We start from the raw sequence: 15,219 nt of genomic DNA on the forward strand, positions 1-15,219 counted from the left end.
ATTTTAGGGTGTGTCTAGGCAGAGTTAGTTGGCTGCTGGAGTGGAGCTACAGTTTTTTGACCTCTCTCTCTTTAGACTCTCTTGTTTACTCTTTATTATTTTGTGGAAAAGTAACATTTGTACTGTTTTTATTTCTGAAGTAAACCGAGGATCCAGTCTGGGTTTTTTTTCATTTCGTCATCAATGAGAAAGGCGGAGATGAAGCTTATGGCTTCATTATTTAGGAAGATGGTAGTACAAAACCGTAACAACCATAATAATTATAGTAATATTCAACAATAATCCAAGAACAAACACTAAACATAATGAGTTGGATTAATTCAATGCAAGAAAATCCTGTGAATGTGTTTATGTGTGTGAAGTTAAACAATCATCTGTTGTGCCTGTAATTCTGAAAAAACTTTGATTTAATTAACTGGTTAATAAAACGTCTTTAGAAGATATGTAAGTGAAATGACTTTAGTTTTTAGTTTTAGTTTTTTGGAGTGTGTGGCATCACCACCAGGTGTTAAATCTATTTTGAGGAATTCCAATAATGAGTTCCAGATATTGATTAATAGAGCTAGATTATCTTTTTGATAATGGTAATCCTTTCCAGATGTATAGATTCAGTAAGAAGGTTTGTCCAGATGTTAATATGTAGTGAGTTTTTTCATTTCCAGTTGAGAAGTTTTACTTTCTTGGCAATAGAGAAACTAGAAATGGATCTTTGCATTTATCTGGAAAATGTTCAGTTTCAGTGTGGTTACCAAGTAGACAGGAGAAACTGGGACTCTGCAAGCCAAAATGGCGGAGAGATTTTGGTTACTAATATCCAGAAGAGTTGAACAGGTGTGCAGGTCCAAATGGCATGGAAATAGTTGTCAATACGTTTACAGTGTCGGAAATGGTAAAACCCATTTTAAACATTTTTCTCTGAGTAATGTGGCACCTATGACATGTTTTATACCGTATTAGTTGTAAGTTTGTGTTACTGCTGGCGGAGAACATGTTACAGATTTTGATCCAGAAGTCAGATCAGTTTCCCATTTGTGTTCTGGGATTGCTGCTGTTATGTCTGTCCAGGAAATGAATTGATACAATCTGGATACAAGTTTACCCCTCGTATCAAACGTTTTCATGAATTCTGCTAATAATTTTGGTGTTTCCAATAAATAGTTGACTAAGGATGTTTTGAATTTAATGATGTGTTTAAGTTGTTGGTAGTGGAGAAACTCTTCTTTCCCAACTCCAAGCCTCTGGACCAAATCACCAAAAGATATAAATAATTTCACTGATTATTGTGAAATATATGTTGGATTTGAGTGATTCCCTTTTCTGCCCATGATGAATACTAGATTGATTTGTTTAATGCTTGAAAGTCTGGATTGTGCCAAATTGGAGTATATTTGCAAGGATTCAATGATGTTTTAGTGATTTTTCTAACTTTCAGGCTGTCAGAGTAGATTTTATTGTGGGTGTTTGAAAGTAATTAATTTTTTTATTGATTGTGTAAAGAAAGGTAATTCTGATATTGAGGTATTTTTACATTGTTTTGTTCCATATTTAACCGGAGGTGTTTCCCAGGCTGGGTGTTTGTGGACACTGCAGCCGGATAATGGGAGGAAGAGGAACCCAGCAGGGAGGAGGAAGATGTCCGACACGCCAGAAGGAAGTGGAGCATCTCCGCTCATCTCTGCTGAAACAACACTGTAGATCCGAAACCGACACCTGCTCAGTGAATGCAGCTCAGCATGTAACATATGGCTGTAACTTTCACTTAGTTCATGATGTTTTTATTCATTACAGTGACCCAGAAATTTACTTTTTTCCTTATTCATCATAAAATGTTATTATCCCAAAGGAGTTAGCAGGACTCTTGTTCCCTTTTTGTTTAAAAACTTGTTTCTGAACACTAATGGGATCCGAAACACGTGAAAGATAACATGTTTTCTGTTGTAATAAAAGAAATATATATATTTTAAATGTCCTTTTGTTGGAGTCCGGAACCATGGAAAATCCGGTCCGGAGTTTACGTCGTCTCACTTGTCCGCAGCTCATTTCCGGTTTTTAGCTCCCACCTTCATCGTGTAGCAGGAAGTGCTTTGTTGAGCTACTTTCTGCTCAGAAAATGGATTAAATTCGTATTTTTCTGGATTTATCCGAGTCACTCGGTCTCTGGAGAATGTCTTCCCCGGTGAAGAGTGGGGATATTATCCACCTGAATGTCGGTGGGAAGAGGTGAGGAGCACCGGAGGTTCTGGGCTAACTCGGCTAGCTGGAGAGATGAGACTAAGCTAATGTAGGGGCTTCCATTGTCGGACAGCTTGCCATCCTTTCAAGATTAATTCTCTCTTTATCTAAATAGACCGTTTTATACGACATAAAAGGGAATAGTCAGGGTTTTATATAAAGAATTGTTTGATTTACACCTTTTTTTATTACCCCATGTGTTCATTCTTAGGTTGAATAAAAACAAATGAAGTTATAATTCTAAATTGGTTGGGTTTTTACTTTGTGTCCGAAAATGGACGCATGCAGATGGAATATAAAGCTTAACTGTCACTTTATGCTAAAAACTACAAATACATTAGATTTGCACAAATAGGAGTATTATTTCTGATAGTCTGGATTTAATAGATTGACTTTGGAGATGAAAATTATACAAATATCTCCTTGTCCGATAATGGAACCTTAACAAACTAGCTGCAGGAATGAGCTTTTTCCCGTCAGACCTGGTGTTGACATCAGGATCACTAAACTGGAACTCTGACTGGAAGCTTTAGTTTCTGTTAGCAACAAACATCTTGACAACATGAAACAGTTCCGTCTTCCTTTCTGCATGACAACTTCCCAAAGTTGGTGGGAAAATGAAGATTTGTTAAGTATTGCAATATTTGGTTGACTGCATGACGTTTCGCTGTCGTCAGCGTCCTTGACTTGTGAAGAAATGGATCTTTGAGTAGCAGAAACTTACCGAGTATGGAGATAAAAGAGGAGGGTGAGGAAAATACGGTTAGTTCAACTAGGTGCTGTTAGAGCTGAGCTGAAAGTTAAACCCCTGGTAGGAAAACTTCCGCTAATGCGCTAACAGAGGAGCTAATTCTTTCATTTAAATACCATATGGTAAATTGTTTTAACATAGCGTCCACTCAATACCATTTTAATATAGCATTTAGCATTAGCTTATGCTAAGTTGGGGTAGTGTTTTAGCAATAGTGGAGCTACTCTTTATGCTTAGTGATTAGGGTTAGCATAGCTAGTGGTGCGCAGCCCTAATCAGAACCTGATGTTTCAGCTGGTTTTGTTGATTTAAATGTAATTAAATGAATTTACTAGTTGGATTAAATCCTTGAAGAATAAAGCGATGGGCTCTGTAACATTTTACAGGTTCAGTACCTCCAGACAGACGCTCACCTGGGTTCCTGACTCCTTCTTCTCCAGGTGAGTCAGCCTGACTTTATTTATCTCCGTTCAGGCTAAGACCAGCTTCCTGAACTCTTCTTCTTCCTCTTCCTGTTGTTCAGCCTGCTGAGCGGCCGCATCTCCACCCTGAAGGATGACGAAGGAGCCGTGAGTGTTCCTGGACTCTTTTCTGGTTGAGTCGTCTTCCTCTTCGTCACGCTGCCGTTTCTCTCCTCAGATCTTCATCGACCGCGACCCGTCGCTCTTCGCTCCCATCCTTAACTTCCTGCGCAGCAAAGAGCTGTACCCGCGCTCCATCAACGTGCACATGCTCATGCACGAGGCCGAGTTCTACGGGATCACGCCGCTGGGTGAGAGCAGCTAAAGTATTCACACCCTTCGCTGGTTCTCAGCGCCTCAGCAGCAGGTAGAGGGATGTTCTGCTGACATGAACCATGTCAGGTCAGGTTGATGTCTAAAAACGGCCCCACAGCATGATGCTGCCTCCGCCGTGCTCAGGTCAGGATGAGGAAACGTGACGTTCGGGCGTCACGTTTCGTCCTGAGGCTTCTGGTTCTCCAGCTGAACATAGATCTTATATTTTAGATTTCTGTTCTGGTTCTGCTTGGAAACAAGAAAACCTGGAGAACAGTTCAGTTCAATCCAAACTTACTTCATTTATCCTAAAGGGAAGTTAAATGACACCATCACTTGTTAGCTAGCACTGCTAATCCACCTCCTTTGCTTTTGCTGCTCCTCTTTAAATCTGTCTGGCCGTCTGGTTAGAGGAATGAGCAGAGAGATGTTGGAGTGGGGGATAAGATGCTGCAGCCATGATGCACTGAACGCCGTAATAAATATAAAACTGGTTGAAGTTCATCCAGTTTGCCCGTCATGATGGAAGAAACGGATTGAAATTCTCTCTCTGCATCCATGAAGCCTCCTTCCAGCTGATCAGGGGTCAAAGTTCAGGTAATATTTGAGCTGCTAATCAGCTGTAAACCTCTTTGCCATGGTGACGCATCACAGCTAAAAATTCAGCAAAAGTCCTTCCAGATGATTCCAGAACCAGAGGGAATAACTGTTGGAAAAAACCGACCCGCTGCCACCAGGAGGCGCTGTTCTGATTATTAAATCATTTTTTCATTTTCTTTCAGTGCGAAAGCTGCAGCTGTGTGACGAGTTGGACCGGTCCTCCTGCGGAAACGTTCTGTTCAACGGATACCTGCCTCCCCCAGGTACAGCTGGACCAGCAGCAGGCCCGGTTCTGGACCTGACCCGGTCCTGGACTCGACCCAGTTCTGGTCCAGACCCGCCCTGATCCGTGTCCATGTCTCCCCAGTGTACCCAGCGAAGCGTCGGAACCGCCACAGTGTGGCCGGGTCTCAGTTCATGGCGGGCCGGGCCGGGCCAGCGGAGCGGGCGCCGGTCCGACGCAGCAACACGATGCCGCCCAACCTGGGGAACGCCGGGCTTCTGGGCAGGACCGGCGCCGAGGACAGAATGTCTGCAGGTAACGGGTCGGACCGCCGCCACGGCTCTACAGGAAGTGATGTCACTAACTCTGTGGTTCTGCAGGAGGATTGTCTGATCCCGGCATGGTCCGGATCATCTGCGGCCATCACAACTGGATCGCGGTGGCGTACGCTCAGTTTGTCGTCTGCTACAGGTAAGCGACTCCTGCAGCGCTCTGATTGGCCGGTTGGCGGGCGGAACCAGGAAGTGAAGGTTGTTCTTCCTGTCGTCAGGATGAAGGAATCCAACGGCTGGCAGCAGGTCTTCACCTCGCCGCGCCTCGACTACGTGATCGACAGAGTCGCCCTCAACGCCAAGGTGTTGGGCGGGTCGCTTGGAGACAACGACAAGATGGTGGCCGTCGCCTCGGTGACGGAGATCATCCTCTGGTCCATCTGTCCTGATGGCAACGGGAACGAAATCGGTACGATTGACGGTCAATTTTCAGATTAGCTGCTTCAACCTGCAGGAAGTAAAAAACATTTATACTTATATTTATTTTTGTTTCCTGATGCAAATCAAAGTTATGAGTTTACATTTCTATGAATGCTTAGAATTAAAAATTATGTTTTAACGTTTTTTATAAAACGTGTTTTTTGTTTAGATTTTATATTTTTGGTATGGTTTTTATAGTATTTTAAATTTTTATTGTGTTTCTTCAGTTTTATTTTTTCTTTGAAAATTTTCTCAATTTTTATTTAATTTTTTAGTAATTTTATATTGTATTTCAGCTCTACTTTTATTTAACTTTTCTACATGTATTTCAGTTTTCAGTTTGTTTACTTTATAAAATATAACATTTTTTTTTTTTTTTTCATTTTTTAAATTGTTTTCAGTTTTTAATCTTTTTTTGTGCTTTTTTCCGTTTTCATTCTTTGGTCTTATTTTGTAGTTTGCATGTTGATAGGTTTATTTTAATTCCTAACCTGCAAAGAATCAACCAGAGACACGATTTACTTTTCTGCAGAAGAGGAGAGTAGACCCGAGACACGGAAAGCCGCTGTCAAACACTGTCTGGGATCAACTCTGCCTGATCTCTCTCTGCATTTGGCTTTATTAGAAAATACAAGGAAGGAGGTTGGGCTTTTTCACATAGTCACACAAAGAATTTGACCAATGACCTTTTTCTACAGGGTGTTCTGGAACCTTCTGTGGACATGCCCTTACAAGGGCATGAGGCTGACCGCAACTAATCCGTTACACATGAAGCTGATAACACAGGAATGTGCAAAAGTCTCTAGCCTCCAGGCAAACATCCTAAAAATGGTTAATAGTGTTTCACAGAAGAAAATGAGTCAAGTAACATCAAACAGAATAATAATATGAAAACATAACCTTTCAAATAAACTCACAAGTAAATGAACTTAGATAATTTTTCTAACACATGTTTTTCTCTTTTTATTGAGGAATTTTTAGAAATAATTTTTCAGCACTTTTACATCGCCTCAACATTATTTCTTAAAAAATATAGACTTTAAAGTTTAATTTGATCAGAATCAAACTAACAAAAGCCTTCTTGTGGTTTTTAATATCAATGAGAATCATTTAAATTACTTCTTTCATGCTGTCTAACTGGGATCAGGCTTGTTTATGATAATCAGACCTGAGCAGAACCGGGACAGATCTGAACAGAACCTCAGAACGGCCTGTAAACGCGTGTGCTGCCCCCTGCAGGCGTGTTCAGCCTCAACGTTCCGGCCGAGGCGCTCTTCTTCGTTGGTAACCAGCTGATCGCTACCAGCCACACTGGGAAGGTCGGTGTCTGGAACGCCGTCACCAAGCACTGGCAGGTGGGTGGAGTCAGGTTCTGGACAGCTTCAGGTCCAATGTTGGTTGCTAGGCAATAAGCCCCGCCCCCTCCCCTCTCGCTGCAGAACCAGGATGTTGTTCCTATCAGCAGCTACGACACGGCCGGATCCTTCCTCATCCTGGGCTGCAACAACGGATCCATCTACTACATCGGTAAGACTGCCGTGTCCAAGTCCATTGCCATGGCAACATGGTCCAAGTCCATCACCATGACAACAGGTAGCTGATGTTTTTGTCTCCGTCAGACGTCCAGAAGTTCCCTCTGAGGATGAAGGACAACGACCTGCTGGTGACGGAGCTCTACAGGGACCCGACCGAGGACGCCATCACCGCCCTCAGCGTCTACCTGACCCCGAAAACCAGTAAGGACCAAACCACTCATACTGGGAGGACTGGGCAGGACACACAGCCAACAAACTGAACATTACAACATCCACAGCTAAATAAAGAATAAAAGCATCAAATTAGGACTTTGGTTTAAAAACAAAATCAAGTAAAAAGCGAATGTTGATATATATAAACCTTTAAGCTGTTAAACATCAAACAAAAGCATAAAAATAACATTAAAAATATACAGTTAGGAGGGGTCAGAGTTTCTCAGAGCTAAAATTAAAGGTTTGTGATCTAAAAGAAGTGTGAATAATAATTTAATGAATTAAATAAGAAGGAAGACATTTAAAACTGATAAAATAAAATAAAAACAAACATTGAATTATAACCTAAATAAAAAGCTGTAAAGAAAAAAAGGTAATGAAATATAAAACAAAGCTGTTATAAATGGTTGAAAGGATTAATTTAAAATATTTAAAGAAAATAAATTTATTTATTCGTAAAACTCTAATATGAATCAAAACATTATTGTTTTTTTTAAAATAAATATGAATAAATAACAACATTTATTTATCCTTCTCTGACAAAAGCCAGAATTCAACAGTGGCATTAAAAACTAAAATCACTTATAAAAGGAGAGAAAGTTTAATTAAAAACATTTAAATATTTGTAATTAATTATATAATATTTTTTAAATATTAAATTTCATCCAAAAAAACAAACAAAAAAAATAAAATAAGCAGATGGATTAGACACAAAATTTTAATCTTTAAAGATTTGAAATGGCTCCAGTTTTATCGGTGGCCACAGGGGGCAGCAGGGGGCAGGCGGAGGAAACGCTGCCCCCTGCAGGTCAGCGTCAGCATCACATCAACTCAACGCTTTTCACTGTTTTGTAACGAATCTGCAGTAGAATCAGAACTGTGGTGTGTTCAGGTGACAGCGGGAACTGGATCGAGATCGCGTACGGAACCAGTTCTGGTACGGTCCGGGTCATCGTCCAGCATCCGGAGACGGTCGGTTCCGGTCCACAGCTCTTCCAGACCTTCTCTGTCCACCGCAGTCCCGTCACCAAGATTATGCTGTCTGAGAAGCACCTCATCTCAGGTACCAGGCCCGGTTCTGATGGGTCCAGGCGCCGGCATCAGGTTCTGATGGTTCCTCCTTATGTTTTCCAGTCTGTGCGGACAACAACCACGTTCGGACCTGGACTGTGACCCGGTTCCGAGGGATGATCTCCACCCAGCCCGGGTCCACTCCACTCACCTCCTTCAAGATCCTGAGTCTGGACGACGTGGACGGACACGGAGGCTGCAGCGCCGGAACCGAGATCGGTCAGCGGGTTCTAATGGGCTCTGTTTGGTTCTAACTGATTTTATTTGATTTTGTTGGGTTGTACTGGGTACTGTTGGGTTCTGTTTGACCTAGCTAGGTCTGTGTGGTTCCAGGTCCGTACGGGGAGCGGGACGACCAGCAGGTGTTCATCCAGAGAGTTGTTCCGGACACGGATAAGCTCTACGTCCGGCTGTCGTCAAACGGGAAGAGGTGAGGGACGTTTCCTGATGACGGACCAATCAGAGGCAGCCTGGTGGCGATTGGCTCCCAGTTTGGAGTTTAATCATGGCGACGCTTTCATCTAGTATCAGCTGTTAGATCTGAATCGAATCTGGATTGAAGTATAAATGAAGAAAAAAAAGCATTAAGGACGTTCCATCTCAACGTTTTATCTGATGTTAAATGTTTAAAGACTTCCTGAAGCTGATGTGTCTCACTGATCGATTCAGTTTAGATTGTCAAAGGATTGTGGAAGAAACATGTTTTTATTAAACACAAACTTCTGAAAAAATAGGGAAACATGTGAAGATGCTGCTAAACAGAATATTAATTATTCAGAACAATTCAAAGAAAATATCCTGAAAATACAAATTAATTGGGATAAATCAGATTTTTTAAAGTGTGAAGGTCAGATGAAGCAATTTTCCTGCTTCAGTAAATGAGCCCCTCCCACTTCCACCACCTTCAGAGTGAGTAGTCTCTGGGTTTGTTGACAGCAGCTGTCTCTCCAGGGTGTGCGAGGTGCGGTCGGTGGACGGGACGTCCATCACGGCCTTCATGGTCCACGAGTGCGAGGGCTCGAGTCGCATTGGCTCGCGCCCGCGCCGCTACCTGTTCAGCGGCCACGGCAACGGCAGCATCCAGATGTGGGACCTGACCACAGCCATGGAGATCGCCGGGAAGGTCGACATCAGAGGTCAGTGGCGCCCTGAGCACGTGAGCGCTCTGATTGGTCAGAGGGGATGACGAGGTGTTTTTGTTCCGGCAGCTCTGGGCGGGCCGACGGAGGAGGAGCTGCTGGAGCTGCTGGATCAGTGTGACCTGGCTCTGACCCGGACGCCCGACAGCACGCCCAGGACCTCCACCTGCAGGTACAAAGAGAAAGACACACACCTACATCTATTCATATTGAGCATTTTGTCTTGATTTCTGTGCATTTCTGTGCATTTATGCCTAAACCAGACATTTTCTTAACCATCAACTAGTCTATTTCTTACCTGAATCTTAACCAGAACTGAACTCATACCAAATATCTAAATCTGACCAGTGGAGCTAAGAAAAAAGTGAGGACCTAGAAAACGTCCTAACTTCCACAAATGACCTCCCTTCACTGGTGAAAGCTGTGAAAAAGGTCCTCAATATGTCCTATAAACAAGCACACACACACACACACACACACAGATGCTTGTCACACCAGTCAGGATCTTTTGTTCCTTCCTTCATTTCAGGGTTTCACACACACACACACACACCTTTTTAAATTAGTGAGGAAGCTTACTGATGTCACTTCCTGTCTCTGCAGCCTCCACTCTCAGCTCAGCGACAGTTACCGGGCCGACCGTTTCCGCGGTTCACCCGGAGCGTCGGGGTCCTCCGCCTCGCTAAGCGGCAGCCTCCCTCGGCAGACTCCGCCCCCAGCTCCCCTCAGCAGACTGCCCAGAGACACCGCCCCCTCTGCCAGCTTCCAGGGCCTTTATGGCCCCACCCACCTCCAGAGCCCCGCCCACCATCAGGGCCCGAGCCCCCAGGCGCCTCGGTACCACCCGGAGCGGGAGCGGGACCGGGAGGCAGTCCGGCGCGGCAGCTTCGTGGAGCGCTGCCAGGAACTGGCCAAGGGCCCTGAGGCGGCGGCCAGCTCGGCCTTCGGCACGCCACCGTGGTCGGAGGGCATGAGGCGCAGCGTGGCGGTCTGTAGCGAGCTGGAAGCCAGGTTCAGCCTGCGGACCCCCACCAGCTTCACTGTGTCCCCTGGAGCCCGCTACACCCTAGGGACGCCGTCCTCCATGTCTGCCTCCCCTCTGCCCTCCTCCTCGCACCGCAGGGCCACGCCCACCTCGCCCACAAGCCCCGCCTCCTCTATCCCCAGTCCAAGCCGCTCCTTGACCCCCGCGTCATCCCCTCGCCGTGGCGCTGCGGCGTCGCCCTCTGAGGCGGCGGCGACACCAGAGAGTCCGGCAAGTCCAGAAGGAACCGGAGCGGCGGCGCCGTCCAGCCCCAAACCACACATGAACGAGACCAGCTTCTGATTGGCCGACCAAATTGAGACGTTCGGATTCCTTTAAACCTCTGGATGAACTGCTTTTCTCCAGCAGGTGGCACTACAGAGGAATGAACTCTGCAGCTGGAATTCTCCAGAACCAAACCCGGTCCAGAAATGAGGATGAAGGTTTTTCTTCACTGCATTAATTAATTTCACTCAGAACCTAAGAGAAAAGATGGACCGGACCGGATGGGACTGGACTCAGCTGATGGTGTTTGTGACGTTTTCTAACTTTTATATCTGACAGTTTTCTGCTCCGGTTTCTAGAGAAGATTTATTTTTATCATTTCTACCTGAAGTTTGATTTAAAGCCTGCAGGGGGCAGCAGGCGATTCTGTCGGATTCTCTGCCACCATCAGTTCCCAACAAAAAAAAAAAAACTCTGTTTAAGCTCTGAAGTATTTATTCCAAAGGTTTTCTATAATGCTGATGTTTATTTGGATGTTTTGTGTCTCTGCAGTTCAGCAGAAGGTTTATGTGAAGAAAAACACTTTGTATGCAAGAAGTACTTCAGTACAACATAAATATACTTTTCTGTATTTCTGCCACTTCCCTCTCTGGCACTTTTATCCAAATACTTTCAGTTCAGCAGCTGATTAAATAACCAACGGTTCTGAAAGAGGAGACGCTGGTTTGGCACAGAGGGATTTAGTGGATTGCTGCCGAAGTCGTTTTCAAGTCCTTTCATAGTTCAGTCTAAAATCACAAACTGTTTAAAAACAGAGAAGGAAAGAAAGTGACAACATGGCTGACGGAGCAGAGAGATCTAGCAGACCGGCATTTGTGGAAGCATTTATTAATTGAGCTCAGACACTGAGGGACAAAATTATCCAGCCTCTGCTGGATCTAATGAACTTTATGCTCACAAACAACACGCTGAACCGCCCAATTTCAATCTTTTCATGCAAAAGAAATCTGACTTTTTTGTGTGAAACTAAATCAGATACATATCCGATAGTTTCCCAGCATCTACAGTCTGAACGGTCACGCCGCATTTTATCCGACTTCTACTTCACTGAAGTGAGACGTGTCTTAGTTCTGCTCCTGAAGAAGACAGACCTGGTCGATGTTCTTACGTTCCTTCGTCTGGTTCTGATCGGGTCTCCATGCTGTTTAAAATCTGTCCATGGACGGCGGCGGCCATCTTTCCAGCTGCTGAGCGGCGACTACGCTTTGACCTCATTAACCGTTCAGAGAGAAGTTTGACTGCAGCCATTTAATTTTAGCATGAACAACCAAACAAAACAAAAAAAGTCGGATTTCAACAGAAATATAACAAAATATGAAGACCTGCTGTGTTTCCTGCTTGGAGGATGTTAGTAACAAATAATCAGACAACTTATTCCTCCTAAATTTGTCTGAAATAATCACATTCTAGCTGCTAATTGTCCATATATGGTCATGCCTTCCTGGTCTAACAGGCATGAGAGAGAAAATAATTGATTTCTGGAAAAAAAAAAAGTATTCTGGTTTTGTTAGATTTAAAATGTTGATTTTCATTCTTACTGCTGTATTTAAATCTCAATCTGCTGCCTTTACTGCCACCTAGTGGCCGGAGGGACAACTGCATTGATTCGTTCTGATTTCTTTAATGAGGTGTGAAACTTCAGAAAACCGTCCTGAACCAGAACCGTTGATCCGAACCAGTTCAGTGACCTCTAAATTAAAATAAATGTTTGTTGTATAAAGTCTAATAAAAAACTAAATTTTTGATACAATAAAATGTTCTCTCCTAAATTCTCCTAAGTATTAAAACCTAAATTCACGTTAAAGCAAATGTTTCCCTAAGCCTTTGAACGCATCACTTGTGTGACGTTTGAACCTTAGTGATTGTGAAACGGTTCGTATTGAACACTCAACAGATTTTGTTGTAAAGGTTTTGGATTTATTTTGCCTGAGAAAACGGGAGAAGCTGAGATAAAACTTTACACAGAAATAACAAAAATACATGAAAACGTAAACCCAGGAAACATGATGACACTCCCTCCTCAGTCCCTGAGAGATAAACGTCCATAAAGGGGGCGGGGCTTACACAGGAAGCCCTGATATCTGATGCTGGTATTGATCGTTTATTGGTTAAAAATGTGGATATTTTATTCCCATTTTGCAAAACTGCTAGAAATCCAGTTTCTGTCTGCTGGTTTCTTACAGTTTGGTCACATGTTCTGCCTTTCTTCCCTCTTATTGACCTGGAAGTGAATTTGTGGTCTGACCTGGACGACCTCGCTAATGACGGCAGGATAGAACCAGAATGGTTTGGGAAGAGAAGCTGCTCAGCTCTTGGCGTCCAGCATCTCCAGCAGCAGTTTGTGGATGGGGACGCGGCGCTGGCGGTGCAGCCGCCGGAAGGCCTCCATGGCGCGGGCGGCGCTCTGCCGCAGCAGTGGGAGGCTCATCAGCAGCCGGCCCGCCCGGTGCGGCTCCCCGCGGGAACACTCGTAGTCCTGCAGCGCCTCCTGCAGGCCGTCCTGGAACCGCTGCAGCGAGTCCGGAGAGTCCGGCGGCTCGGTGTCTGAGGGGCGGAGACCCAGAGGTCAGTTACTGCACAAACCCAACAAATTAAGGCCGAGGAAAAAACAAAGGAGACACTGAGAGCTACAGCTGATCGTGATCATCAGTTATTGATTGGTTAATCCGTCCCGCTGTGGCCCCGGGTCACGCTTCCCTCTCATTTAAATCAGTTCATGGTAACATTCACCGCTCATTGGATACACCGCCGCCTCCTACTGGTCATGGGGTGTTACTGCAATCTGATCACAAAACAGCTTTATTATGAAAATATCCCTGTTTACAGTGAAACACTGAAATGTGTCCATTTCTTTATCAAGTCAAAGGTTATTTATATGGCAGCTCAGCTGACCCAAAGTATTGGTTGTCAGTCAGCGAGGAACATTATGCTAACTGACCCCTTCAGTTTTAATCTGTTGTTCAGTTCACAGTTGCAACATCGATTCCTGTAAAATAAAAGTTTCCTCTGCAGTTTGTGGCCGTCGACGCGCGGAGCGGCCATATTGGATCTCACAGAAAAATTCCCTGACTTTAAAAGTGGGAAGTAAAAAAGAATCTGCTGAGTAATAAAATAAGTCAGCAGATCCAGGAAATGCTGAGTCACTGGTTGCTATGGTGACTCAGAGGGAAGTGAGAAACGGAAACGAATGAATGCTGTTAAAGTCCAGTTTGCTTTGATTGATGGTTCTGCTGGTTGTTTCACTGGGATCCAGTTATTATCGAAACATTTTGATCTGTAACTTTGTTTTGAAAAACAGACTTCCTGTTTCCAGGCAGGATTGCCACTACCAGGTTGTGGTTCTGGTTCTGATGTGGGTCCGATCCTCTTTTCTGAGGAACCTCTTGTAAGCATCTGAAAACTTCTGGGATCCCCAGGAATCTGCAGGTGTTTTTCTGCCTGTAGGTGGCAGCAGAGAGGCTGGTTTCTGCTCAACAGCTTGAATTTTGAATTTTGTCCCTTTTCCTGCCCTGTAGCTGTTCAGTGTTTGTAGGTTGAATCAGGCAGGTCACCATAGTGATTGTTCCATCATTAAAAGTATTTCAGGTCATTAGGAATCCAGATTTAGATCAGCTCTCAGTGTTTTTTCGTGCCGTCTAATAAAACGTTTGTACCTGAGTTGGCGAGCGCCATGGCCTTCATCATCACCGCCTCCTCTGGGCTCATCTTCATCGCCCGGTACCTGGCCGCCAGGTGGCGCACTTCCTGGTAGATAGCAGCCAGCCCGGCGGCCCGGCACTGAGCCTCGTCCAGGCACAGGTTTCTTGCAAACACAAGCTCCTCCCCCGGCCTGCCCTGCGAGCGCCAGGCCACGCCCACCAGCAGCGCCTCCATCCAACCGCTCTGCAGCAGCGACATCTGGTCCACCAATGACAGCTCAGAGAAACCTGGCGGGGAGTGAGAGCGGAGCAGCGAGGCATCAGCGGATCGGTTTGAGACGCTGGTCTTCTACTGGAAGCCATCTTGGTTGCTTCAATAATGTGAATCTGTTTCAGGAGCCCGTTTACCTGGGATCTGCTTGGCCCAGCCAATCAGAACCAGCAGCTCCCGGTTCAGAAGGTCACAGAGGGTCAGGAGGGTCCGCAGGCTGCCGTCGTCCGTCGAGTCGTCCTGATTGGCTGCCAGTGGGGCGGGCTCTGTCAGCAGCAAATGGGAGATCAGCTTGTTCCCTGAAACAGACAGATGGGACCGTCAGACTGGGAAGTCTGGGCGGACTGGGAACCTTCAGAGGGAACGTCGGGGAACTCACTGGAGCCGAGCGGCAGGCTGAACGGAGCTCTACCGCAGGAAGCCCTGCCTGGCTCCACCCGCCTCCGGTACTTCTGCCGGCCTCCTCTGACCCGGTCCAAACGCACCCCTAAACACACAAACAGCGTTTTAGAACTCCAGTTTCTGACGGGAAAAACTCAGAACTTTGATACGACGTTTGTTCTGATCGGCGCTGAGTTCTGGAGCTGGATCACATTTATGAGGCATTTTGTCTCCTTATTAATATTTTAGTTTGTCCTTCCACAGATCTTTCTTTTCAGTCACAGAGCAAATGTCCCATTAAAGTTTCCTAAAAGCTGCTATTTCAACA

At 44.9% G+C, this 15,219-nt stretch overlaps 2 protein-coding genes across 3 annotated transcripts in view; one reads left to right on the forward strand and one right to left on the reverse strand.

The window, feature by feature from the left end:
• The first annotated feature begins 2,031 nt into the window (after nt 1-2,031).
• shkbp1 (SH3KBP1 binding protein 1) lies at nt 2,032-11,181 on the forward strand. 2 transcript variants are annotated; one of them, XM_028045228.1, is made up of 17 exons: nt 2,032-2,220; nt 3,370-3,423; nt 3,507-3,552; nt 3,623-3,755; nt 4,542-4,622; nt 4,727-4,897; nt 4,963-5,053; nt 5,133-5,323; nt 6,574-6,689; nt 6,774-6,861; nt 6,954-7,070; nt 7,975-8,145; nt 8,217-8,372; nt 8,487-8,583; nt 9,105-9,289; nt 9,362-9,464; nt 9,896-11,181. In XM_028045228.1, exons 1-17 carry the CDS (start codon nt 2,165-2,167, stop codon nt 10,617-10,619), a joined length of 2,580 nt encoding a protein of 859 aa, XP_027901029.1. In that variant the 5' UTR covers nt 2,032-2,164; the 3' UTR covers nt 10,620-11,181. The 2 variants fall into 2 exon arrangements, with proteins under 2 accessions (XP_027901029.1, XP_027901028.1); XM_028045227.1 differs by having other exon boundaries at nt 2,035-2,281.
• A 1,725-nt stretch (nt 11,182-12,906) lies between these two features.
• LOC114161699 (estrogen-related receptor gamma-like) overlaps nt 12,907-15,219 on the reverse strand; it is a 56,993-nt gene continuing 54,680 nt past the window's right edge. The window contains exons 5-8 of the mRNA XM_028045202.1: nt 14,890-14,997; nt 14,648-14,809; nt 14,255-14,527; nt 12,907-13,145 (exon numbers count right to left, since the gene is read on the reverse strand). Of these exons, the coding sequence (XP_027901003.1) occupies nt 12,907-13,145; nt 14,255-14,527; nt 14,648-14,809; nt 14,890-14,997 (782 nt within the window). The remainder of the gene's footprint in view (nt 13,146-14,254; nt 14,528-14,647; nt 14,810-14,889; nt 14,998-15,219) is intronic.

Source organism: Xiphophorus couchianus, chromosome 18 (assembly GCF_001444195.1).
Source record: "Xiphophorus couchianus chromosome 18, X_couchianus-1.0, whole genome shotgun sequence".
Taxonomy (NCBI): Eukaryota; Metazoa; Chordata; class Actinopteri; order Cyprinodontiformes; family Poeciliidae; genus Xiphophorus; species Xiphophorus couchianus.